The 11,315-nt window shown below is 42.5% G+C and overlaps 1 protein-coding gene across 2 annotated transcripts in view; it reads right to left on the bottom strand.

The window, feature by feature from the left end:
* The window catches only part of grin2ca (glutamate receptor, ionotropic, N-methyl D-aspartate 2Ca), a 76,366-nt gene that overhangs the window by 44,585 nt on the left and 20,466 nt on the right, over window positions 1-11,315 (bottom strand). The window contains exon 2 of one of the 2 annotated variants that reach the window (XM_016242990.1): window positions 8,099-8,540. In XM_016242990.1, the coding sequence (XP_016098476.1) occupies window positions 8,099-8,524 (426 nt within the window). In that variant the 5' untranslated portion in view covers window positions 8,525-8,540. The remainder of the gene's footprint in view (window positions 1-8,098; window positions 8,541-11,315) is intronic. The other variant, XM_016242991.1, reaches the window with a different exon arrangement.

Below are 11,315 nucleotides of genomic sequence, written 5' to 3'. Positions count from 1 at the left end.
TTGCCCGAGTCAGATCCAAAGCTGACTGCTATGCTTTCCCGGGCCGCCGAGAGTGTCGGGCTGCACTGGAGGCCTCCTCCTTCTCCCGAACGCTCAAGGCTGGACGATTGGTTCCTGGGGGCGAAGGCCGGTCGTCGGCAGCCGCCTCCGGTTCCATTCTTCCCGGAAGTGCATGAGGAGGTCACTAAGTCTTGGAAGGCACCTTTTTCTGCCCGAAACAGGCTTGGTGCCTCCTCCGTCCTCACCACCCTCGACGGTGGGGCGGCCAAAGGGTATGTGGACATCCCCCCCAGTCGAGCGTGCTATTGCCATGCAGCTCTGCCCGCAAAGCGCCGCCACCTGGAGGGGTAATTCACGCCTTCCGTCCAGGGCCTGTAAGTTTTCGTCCGCTTTGACGGCTAAGGCTTACAGTGCTGCTAGACAGGCCGCTTCCGCCCTGCACACCATGGCCCTCCTGCAAGTCCACCAGGCCAAGGCGTTGAAGCAGTTGCACAAGGGTGGTGCTGACCCAGGTGTGTTGCAGGAACTGCGAACTGTGATGGACCTCGCACTTAGAGCGATGAAAGTCACAGCACCGGCCCTGGGTCAGACGATGTCCAGACTGGTGGTCCAGGAGCGCCACCTATGGCTGACCTTGGCGGATATGAGGGAGGCCGACAAGCATCCGATCTCCCAGGCCGGCCTATTCGGTGAAGCGGTGGAGGACTTTGCCCAACAGTTCTCCGCCACACAGAAGCAGACGGAGGCGTTTCGACACATCCTGCCCTGGCGGTCTGCTGCTGTCTCCACCCCACAGCTGGCTGCAGCCCCTCTGTCTGCTCGTCGCCGAAGGCGCCATCCTGCGGCCTCCACCTCCGCACCAGCACGGCCACAGCAGCAGCCTTCACAACGGCCGCAGCGTGGAGCTGGCCGCAGGAAACCGGCGCAGCCCACCTCCGCCCCTGCCAAGCCCGTGAAGCGCCAGGGCAGGCGGCGTCCCTGAGATGGGCGACCCGGAGGTCTTGGATCCTGCTCTTCAGGAGATGGTGACCGCACCTCTCCTTCCCCCGGAGGAGGGCCGGGTGGAGAATACTTTGTTCCCGTTTTTTTCTGTTCTGCCACTGGCTACACAGCCAGTGGTACCCAAAACCTCAAAAAAAGAGCAGTTTCCTTTTTCTCCGGGTCCCAAGAGGGCGAGGATGGCGGTGCACGAGACCCAGTCTCCACACGGCCGTCCCCCTCTCCCTTCGCCAATGGGCAGCAGGGTCCGGTTCAAGGACGCTATGCCTCCTCACGAGCCCCCTGCCCAGCCGCGCACTCAGACCCCACCCTGGGACGCACTGCCTCCAGGGTTTGGGTCCCTGTGTTCCACTTCGCTGCCCCACTGTGGGTACATTGGTGGTTCCCCTAGTCCCGCTTGTTCGGTCGCTGGGGGCCTGGTTAGCGCTCCCCAGGCCGTCTCACTGGCTCATGAGAACCATCAGACTCGGCTATGTGATTCAATTCACCCGGCGCCCTCCCAAGTTCAGGGGCAGTCGGTTCACCTCTGTGCTGGACCGGGATGCTCCTGTCTTGCGTGCAGAGATCGCGGTCCTGCTGGCGAAGGACGCGATACAGCCGGTCCCTCCAGCCGAGATGAGGTCAGGTTTTTACAGCCCATACTTCATCGTACCCAAGAAAGGCGGTGGGTTACGACCAATCCTGGACCTGTGCATGCTGAACCGGCCCTTCACAAGCTCCCGTTCAGGATGTTGACGCAGAAACGCATCTTTCGATGCGTCCGTTCTTTTGATTGGTTTGCAGTGATCGACCTCAAGGACGCGTACTTTCATGTCTCGATTCTCCCTCGACACAGACCGTTTCTCCGCTTTCGAAGGGCGAGCATATCAGTACAAGGTCCTCCTCTTCGGGCTACCCCTGTCGCCTCGTGTCTTCACCAAGGTCGTGAAGGCAGCCCTCGTTCCATTGAGGGAAGCTGGCATTCGCATTTTCAACTACCTCGACGACTGGCTCATACTGGCCCAATCTCGAGCACAGTTGTGCAGCACGTCTCTCAGTAGAGCGTGCACAGTTGATGCTGAACTGCCTGGGGTCTTTCCAGCGCAAGAGGGCGGTTCCACTGAAACCGTGTCAGAGGCTCCTGGGGCATATGGCATCCGCAGCCACTGTCACGCCGCTCGGGTTGCTTCATATGAGACCACTTCAGCGTTGGCTTCACGACCGGGTCCCGAGATGGGCATGGTGACACGGCATGTACCGGGTTTCAGTCACCCCGTTCTGGCGTCAGACCTTCAGCCCGTGGTCAGATCTTGCCTTTCTTCGGACAGGGGTGTCCCTAGGGCAAGTATCCAGGCATGTTGTTGTGTCAACAGATGCCTCGGCCAGGGGCAGGGGTGCCATGTGCAATGGGAAAGCAGCTGCGGGACTCTGGTCGGGGCCCCGGCTGCAGTGGCATACCCTGGCCGAGCGGCACAGTTCAATTTAGAGCCCGAACCCGAAATCTTTTTTTTTTTCCACAACGAATAGCCAATAATAAAAAAAAATGCTGTATTTCAAGATTGCATGCAACGGTCAGTAAACAAATACATGTAAAGAAACAGAATTATTAAGGCTCGGCCAGTTCACAAGGCAAAAGAAAAAACGTTTGAAAGTTTATGAACATCAGGTGCCTCGGTCACATAAATTCTGCCGAGTTTTTGAATAGTTGTATATGACAACACAAGCATTATGGCTTGCTCTGCGCCGCTTCAAATCGCTGCTGCACGACAAGCATGTAATGGTCCGTACGGACAACATTGCGACCATTGCGTACATCAACCACCAAGGCGGTCTACACTCCCGTCGCATGTCGCAACTCGCCCGCCATCTCCTCCTCTGGAGTCAGAAGCATCTGAGGTCGCTTCGTGCCGTTTATGTCTCTCACATCAGCCCACCCTTCCGGGAGAATGGAGACTCCACCGCGAGACAGTCCAGCTGATTTGGAGACGCTTTGGGGACACTCAGGTAGACCTGTTTGCCTCCCCAGACACGTCCCATTGCCAGTTGTTTTACTCCCTGGCAGAGCGGCTCAGTTCAATTTAGAGCCCGAACCCGAAATCTTTTTTTTTTTCCACAACGAATAGCCAATAATAAAAAAAAATGCTGTATTTCAAGATTGCATGCAACGGTCAGTAAACAAATACATGTAAAGAAACAGAATTATTAAGGCTATCTGTAGAGCTGCCGGCTGGGCGACGCCTAACACGTTTGCGAGATTCTATAATCTCCGTGTAGAGCCCGTGTCCTCTCGTGTACTTGCCTCAGTTTGGCAGTAACACCGGACCCGCTCGGTGTCGACCACGCTTGCTACTCAGCGAAAAACTGATGTGCGTTTGTACGCACTCTCCTTTTATACCCGCGCTGTGGGGCGGGGTGCGCGTGGCGAAACACGCACGCCAACTGTCATTGGCTTGTTTAGTTAACACTCGAAGGTGATTGGGCTCTCGGGCGAGATCCCAATTCGTCAGTCACGACTGACGTAACGTCTCCGTTCCCTCCTTCAGGGAACGAGGGTTACACAAGTAACCGAGATGTTCTTCTATGGCATCGCTGTGAAAACTCCCATTTGTAACCTTTATTTTTAAGATTGTTGCAGAAAACTTTCAGAGCAGACTTGGTTTCCAGACTAATATCCTTCCATGTCTTATTCCTGGAGTAGACGTCTAATAAACAGGAAATGAATGAAGGTGAAAGAACTCGTCTGACTTGCCTGGAACGATGCCTATCAGTTAATCAATACCAGAGTCTTTGGTTTTTTTTTTGTTTTTTTTTTAAAAGCCCTAGGGAAAGTGGTACATTTGCATTTATCTGTGCCTAAGCTGGCCACACTATCACAGCAGTATTTTAGATTACTATGGTTACATACGCCAGCTCATTTCTGTTAATCAACCACTGATTAAAGGAAATGTGTCTTAAAGTCATTGTGACCTTGTCCTGCAGTTTTGAGTGCTTTCAGTCTAGCCATTGGTTTTGTTCGATTAGATCCTGAGTTTTATGGGTTTAAATGTGAATTATTTTGTTTGGGAACTTTGTGTTAGTGGACAGCCTGCCACTTATTCATTACAGTCTAATAAATATGACCCAAACTTCTGTAACAAATGAATGCAAACTACATTTCTGACTCGGATTCATCTTAAGCAGTGACTTTCAAGAAGATGCTAGCCAATCATGATAGAAATCATCTACTGTATGCACAGATGTATTAAAGGTACAGACACACACAAAAAAAACATTTGGAAAATGTTCATGAAATGTCAAATTACAACTATTTTCAGTGTGAGAAACCTTGAGTAATATTATAATTAGACCAGATGCTACAAAAGTGTAGAATACAGCAACAACATTTGTCAAATAAAATAAAACAAATATAACATTTTGAGAATAACAAAAAGTTGTAATGTTTGAAGAATGAAGTTAAACTTGTGAGAATAAAGTCATAAAAAAGTATTAATGTTTTGAGGATTAAGTTAAAATCACATGACTAAAGTTGTACTATTATGAGACTAAAATCATATTATTTTGAGAATAAGCTTGAAAGGAAAGTAACATCAAAGAGGACATTATGCTAAATGCAACTTGATGTACTTAAACAACAACCAAGGAGAACCAATCTCACATTTCCCTTGTCATATAAACATCATCCACTGCCAAAACAACAACACTAACCCAAGAGGAACAACAATATTTTTACACTTAGCACTTCCTCCCTAAAGAAAAACCATTTGAAAAACAATTCATTTGGCTTAATGTATAGTCAGACATTGGAAGCAGATACAAGCAGATACAAACAAACTGACAAGCGTAGATTGTACAGTAGTGGCACTAAAATGCAGTCATAGAACACAATCCTTTTTTATATCAGATGTAGTTCTCAGACTGAGACAGTTTAGGCCACTGATCTGCATCAAGGCAAACTGATGGAATTTCTCTGTCATGCTACTGTACATGCAGGAAAGGTGGGCAGCAGGGTAGCCATCTGGCATAACGGTGGCATTCATCGGTCAGAACCTGAGATGCCTGTCAACATTCCACTGGGTACAGCTGTGCCAGCCTGCCAGTGAGAGCCTAAAACTTAAAAGAGCTATGAAATAATAGTCTGAACTCTCATTCTGACGGCACCCATTCACTGCAGAGGATCCATTGGTGAGCAAGTAATGTGATGCTAAATTTCTCCAAATCTGTTCTGATGAAGAAACAAACTCATCTACATCTACATTTTCAGCCAATTTAATTTTTTTTACCTGAAATGTTTCTACTCCATTTCCTCTGTTGTTTAACTTCTTTACGTGCATGAGGTTTAAGATGATTATGCACAAAAAATAGCACCTCAACTGGCAATAAAAGACTCTTTAAGGTATGTTTCAAGGTTCAATTTGCAGCTTCAATATGAATGATTACTTTAGTACAATAAACACAAACCATTCTGTAATCCTCAGATCCCGACACTGGATGCTAAGATCTACTAAAATTCTTTCTTTTTTTCTATCGTAAAGAACATATGTAACATGTAAAACATTTTTAGTCTGGTTAAAAATGCAATAACAGATTTATTGAAAGTTGAACCTGCAATATTCTTCCACTAGCCGTGCTGCCGCCTCTTGGCAATAAAGATTTTCATAGCCATGCAGATATATGGATTTAGCATTAGAAAAAGGAGGATTCTGCTCTAGTGTAGCGAGTGTTTTGAATATAAATACAGTCAGATGCTGACATACTGCTACAGAATCACAAAGCAACTGTTTCAGCTCTCTAGACGTCAGCAGTCCATTTTATGGCTTCATATTGTGCCCTAAATAAACATTATATTTCTATATTTATTTTTGGAACTGTGCTGTGTGTCATTGTTCATGGTGATTTGCATAGAAGCAATAAAACAGACAGGGATCATCTATTGTCTCTCACAGCTCCATTGTCAGCTGATCTCTGTTTCACTTCAGTGGCTGAACAACACAGTGACGCACATCTAGAGAAAGACTGGCCTTCGTTAAAACTGTTCATGTACAATAGTTCTCTAATGATCCATCCATTTCCAGGCTCTTTCACAAATAACTCAGGTAATACCACCTATTTTAGATTTTCTGCTAGAAAATTACTTTAAGGTTATAATAGAGTAAAGTTGTGTGTACAAAAGTTTACTTTGTACATGTGCACAGCAATTTTCTATTATGGTCTGCCTACAAACCATGATGCTTATTGAATATGTCAAAATTGCAAAGGCTGACTGAAAATCGACATTTCCAATCTGTCTAGTCTAAAATCTGCATGGTTCATGCAAGAAAAAAACTGCAAAAAAAATTGTCTGTCATCAATTTCATATTTATCCACTCCTAAGCATCATGTATAAAAGATAAATCAAATTAACATTAATGATTTTTACAGCACAAAAAAACTTTGGAAAACCAACCCAATGGCAAAATATATTCAGGCTGAGAAAATCAATAGAGCTTGTAAACAATGATAACATGATGATTCTCTAATCAGCAACTATTTCCCCAGTGCTGTGCTGAAATACAAGGGTTTCGGGAAATTAACACTGGACTCAATGCTGTGTCCCAAGATATTTCAGAACTGAGAGATTGCTGCTTGTGCGTAATTTGACTTTTTCATTACTTTTCATCAGGGATTCATACTGCTCAGTCATACGAGTATTGTATTAACAAAGCCCCACTTAAATAGCTTTTTATGGAATAGGAACATTCATAATGGCCAGTTAAATCAACCAGCTTCTCCAATTAATACTGCTTTCACACTAGAGCTTTTGGACCCAAATCTGTTTGACATCAAGAGATTGGTTTGTTTGGCTGGCATGAAAGTGTTTTTATCAGGTGTGCAACAATGTTTCAATAACATAGTAAAAACCACTTTTATCACAGTAGTACTAATTACATAACTTTTACAATCAAACCCATGACCTTGGCGTTATGAGCACCGTGCACTTCTGTTCGACCAACAGGAATACTACCCATTGATGACACAAACATACAGCAGTTTCAGACCCAAAAGTGCATTTGTGCATTTTACAAATGGTTTTTAGTTACTTACACAAAAGGTGTTCATTTTAAAAGTGCATGCTTTCCATGGGAATTGAAGCCATGACCTTGCCATTGTTAGAACCATGCTATTCTGTTTGAGCTACAGGAAGGCTACTCATTTTGATGACACAAAAATACCACAGTTTCAGAAAAGTACATTTATGGAGTTTCTGAACTGTTTTTTTTTTAGCAACTTACATTGTAATCATGATGTTAATTGTATAAGAGCAAGCATTTATTGGGAATTGAACTCAAAACCTTGCCGTTTTCAGCGCCATGCTGTTCTGTTCGAGCTATAGAAAGGCTACTCATGTTGATGGGACAAATGTAGCACAGTTTCGGAAACAGAGCTAGATGAAGGTTTGCATTTCACAAACATTTTAGTGACTTACATTGTGTTTATGCATTTTAGAAGTTCATGCATTCCATGGGAATCGAACCCATGACATTGTTGCTAGCACTATGCTCTTCTGTTTTGCGCTGTAGTAACGCAAAAAGTAACGAAACGTGAAAGAATGAAATGTCAAATAACTCAAAAGTCCTTTTGTAAGACATAATGCACATTATTGTGAATACTTGATTCTGATTGTTCATTCTCTACATTCTACGATCAAATGTTGTTGTATGATTACCATTAAACTGTATATCAGACCGTTGTCCCTAGTTTCCAATATAGCTTTGCTAGTTTCATGCTTCTTGTAGTACACTGTGTACTCTTCTCAAATAATATTATTTCATCTCAAATCAATATTTTATGGGCATTTATTTATTTACTTGGTAGGTAACCGCGTAATTAGCCAGATAATGTACAGTCAGTCAAAAATAACCCCCTTCAGGGTTATTCAGGAACTCTGCATCTCACATCAGGGTCTGGATGGCCCTGTCAGGGTTTATTTGTGCTGCTCTTCGTACATTATCCCTTACGAATCTTTGATGCAAACCGTGAAAGAACTCTGAGGGAATCTTATCTCAGCATGAACACCCAGAAATCAGAGTTGAACTATCCAGGTCAAGCGACTTCAGAAACTGGCACGGTGCTGGACTCTGACCTTGTGAGGCAGGACGACGGCAGATCCCCCGCTGATGCCCACTATGGGCACGGCCGTCTGTGTGGAGATGAAGTCTAGGATCTGCGCCACGGCCTCGGACCCAATGTTATCTTCAAAGACCACCCCGTGCACCCTGTTAGCAGCCAGAGTGTCGCAGATGCGCGTCAGTAGGGTGCGCGGGTTGGTGTTGTTCACCAACACAGTGATGGGGTTCACCTCCAGCGGCAGGTCCAGGAAGTTCTCCCGGCTCAGTCGACCCTTGATCTCCATCTGGTAGGCAGAGCCGCTGAACACCACCGCCACGTTCACAGTGGGCTCAACCATCCCGAACGGACGGCACTGGCAGCAGGGGGCGCAGAGGACAGACAGCAGCAGCAGCAACGGCAGCCACAGTGTGTCGCTGAGACAGCCTAGATGAACGCCCATCTCAGTCGCCTACTGCCTGGTTGGAAGAAAACACAAACGGGTGTCAATCACAGGGATGGTGGATTTTAAGGGTGGCTGAATTACATAATTGAGGCTTAAAGCACCTCAGAAAGAAGTCAAAACAATAAAGTAGTAAACATTTACTACGTTTACATGCACCCAAATAATAATTTAGCAATCGGATTGTGGCTCAATCCGATTTTAAAATCTTCATGTAAACACTTAATTGATCCGTTTGAGCTTGATCTGATCAATAGGACAAATCTAAGTAATGTAAACACTTGAATACAACTATATTTTGGATGTAAATATTTTGTGCACATGCGCAGTGATGCATAGATTTACCAGAGAGCATTCAGAAATCACTCTAATATGCTGATTTGCTGCTTAAGAAACATTTATTATTATTATGAATGTTGAAAACAGTTTCATATTTTTGTGGAAACCGTGATTTTTTTTTTTATTCTTTGATGAAAGTGCAAAAGTGAACAGCATTTGTTTGAAACAGAAATCTGTTGTTAATATCTGCAACATTTTAAATGTCTTTATTGCCACTTTTGATTAAGTTAAAGCTTCCTTGCTGAATAAAAGCATTTTGAATTCGTAAAAAATCTTACTGACCCTAAACTTTTGAACGATAGTGTATATTTCTCTAACTGATATTTGGGATAATTCATCAGACATTGTAACAGAGGTCATTCTAAAACTGAACAGCTGGACGACTTAAGCTGTTAATCAAATCACAGATGTTATGACCTTGAAATTGCCCTCTTGCTATGTGCAAACCTCAAAGTGATAGTTCACCCAAAAATGAATATTCAGTTATCATTTACACGCCCTCATGTCGTTCCAAACCTGTATGACTTGAATGTTGACAGAACTTTCAGTTTTTGGGTAAACTATCCTTTAAAAGACATTTTCTGTTCCAAATGCGAGGGATATAAATCAAGTTCTGCTACACAAGGAATTATCGATGCACGCAAAGTGCAAAATGTAACAGAATGACCAAAAGGCTGACCTAATCAACCACATTACTTTTGTCGATATTGCCATTTAATTCAGGTATATGTCAGACAGACAAATGAACCAAATTAAAACGTGGTGAATTTGATTAAAGCACATTACTAGTAAACACGAGCTAAAGCAACGTGGAGCATTTAATACAGTGACACTGACAGATTTCAACACAGCAGTTGGCAGATTGCACATGCATGCTTACTCGGAGGAAAGAGACGCACGACACTCAGCCCGCATGGCCTTGTTACACTTACACAAATATCCATCAAGTGGAACCAAAAAGTAAACGGGCACGATCTCATTTTTTTCCCAATAGCTCTGACATACACTGGCTACACACTAATTTCAATGCACAAGCTTGTCTGTTCAGTTGACTGATTACATTTACTTGTTCGCTATAACAGCTGTGAGAAATGTTCAGCAATTTATTGATATAAATTGCTACTGTAACTGACGTGAATGCAGACGGTGTGGTGCATTATTCATAAGTGTATACGTACAGTGAATTGTGATGCACATGAGTTAATAGGGTTGTAGAATCAAACGTTTTTTAAACATTACATGTCTTGACTAATGCTTATGAGAAATTAATGAGCCTCCTTCCCGCATCTGGGTTGAATCTCATGAAAACTTTTAAGAATGTCACATTTCACAACAACCAATAAAAACAGTTTTATATTAAAGCAATAAGCCCCAAGAAGCCGTGGTTTACATTGAATTTATAACAGCTAAGGGGCATTGGAACGACGTGAAGCGGAGTGCCTAAAACCCCCTTAGCTGTTATAAATTCAGTGTAAACCACAGCTTCACGGGGCTTATTGCTTTTGTAAAACGGTTATTCCATATACGTAGTAAGGTTTCACAAAATAAAACAGAGCAAATAAAGTGTAATGATATTAATAAAAACAGTATTCTTCCACCAAACAATGTAGATCCTCAGAAACAGTTGTGGTTGCAACAAAGTGTTTGCGCAAACGTAAACAAAGGTGTATGTTTGTAGTGCAATTTACAACAGCTTCGAATGTGGCTCAGCCAATCAGAATCAAGGACCGGAACTAGCCGTTTTAAATAAATAAATAAATAATATAATATAATATAATATGATATATGATATGATATGATATAGTATTTTCATGTCAAATAACCACTCCACTTCTTCAATACCATTACTGAAACGTAAAAAAGAATGCATATATTATTCACACAGTATTTATAAATGAATGAATATATAGAAAATAAGCATATAATAATAATCATAATAATATGGTGCTTTACCTTGTCTAAGTTTATTTATAATGCTTTGAGTATTGCAAAAACGTTTATATAAAAATGCAACATTACAATGTTACTTTATAATGCTGAACCTTATTTAAAATGATTTGTATAATGTAAACATAAGTGATATTATTTTCATGACAAATAACTGCTCGACTTTACTGTTATGCAAATAATTATACATAAAACTATTGTTTATTCAGTGTTTATAAATAAATAAATACAAATAACAATAACATGGTGCTTAGTTTTTATAACAATATGGTGATTTATAATGTTACAAACCTCGCTATCATTCATGTGATGCAAAAAAATCATATATTATTCAAATGATTTATACAGTAAGTAAATAAATGTATTTTTTTGAGATAACAATTACTAATTTAAATCTTAGAAATCCTATAAATATTCTTCTTCTTTTTTAATTGACAGCAAATGTATATATATATATATATATATATATATATATATATATATATATATATATATATATATAATT

Source organism: Sinocyclocheilus grahami, unplaced genomic scaffold, assembly GCF_001515645.1.
Source record: "Sinocyclocheilus grahami isolate Dianchi unplaced genomic scaffold, SAMN03320097.WGS_v1.1 scaffold679.1, whole genome shotgun sequence".
NCBI lineage: Eukaryota > Metazoa > Chordata > Actinopteri > Cypriniformes > Cyprinidae > Sinocyclocheilus > Sinocyclocheilus grahami.
Note: the sequence above shows the minus strand (reverse complement) of the source record. Positions and strands in the feature narration are given on the sequence as shown.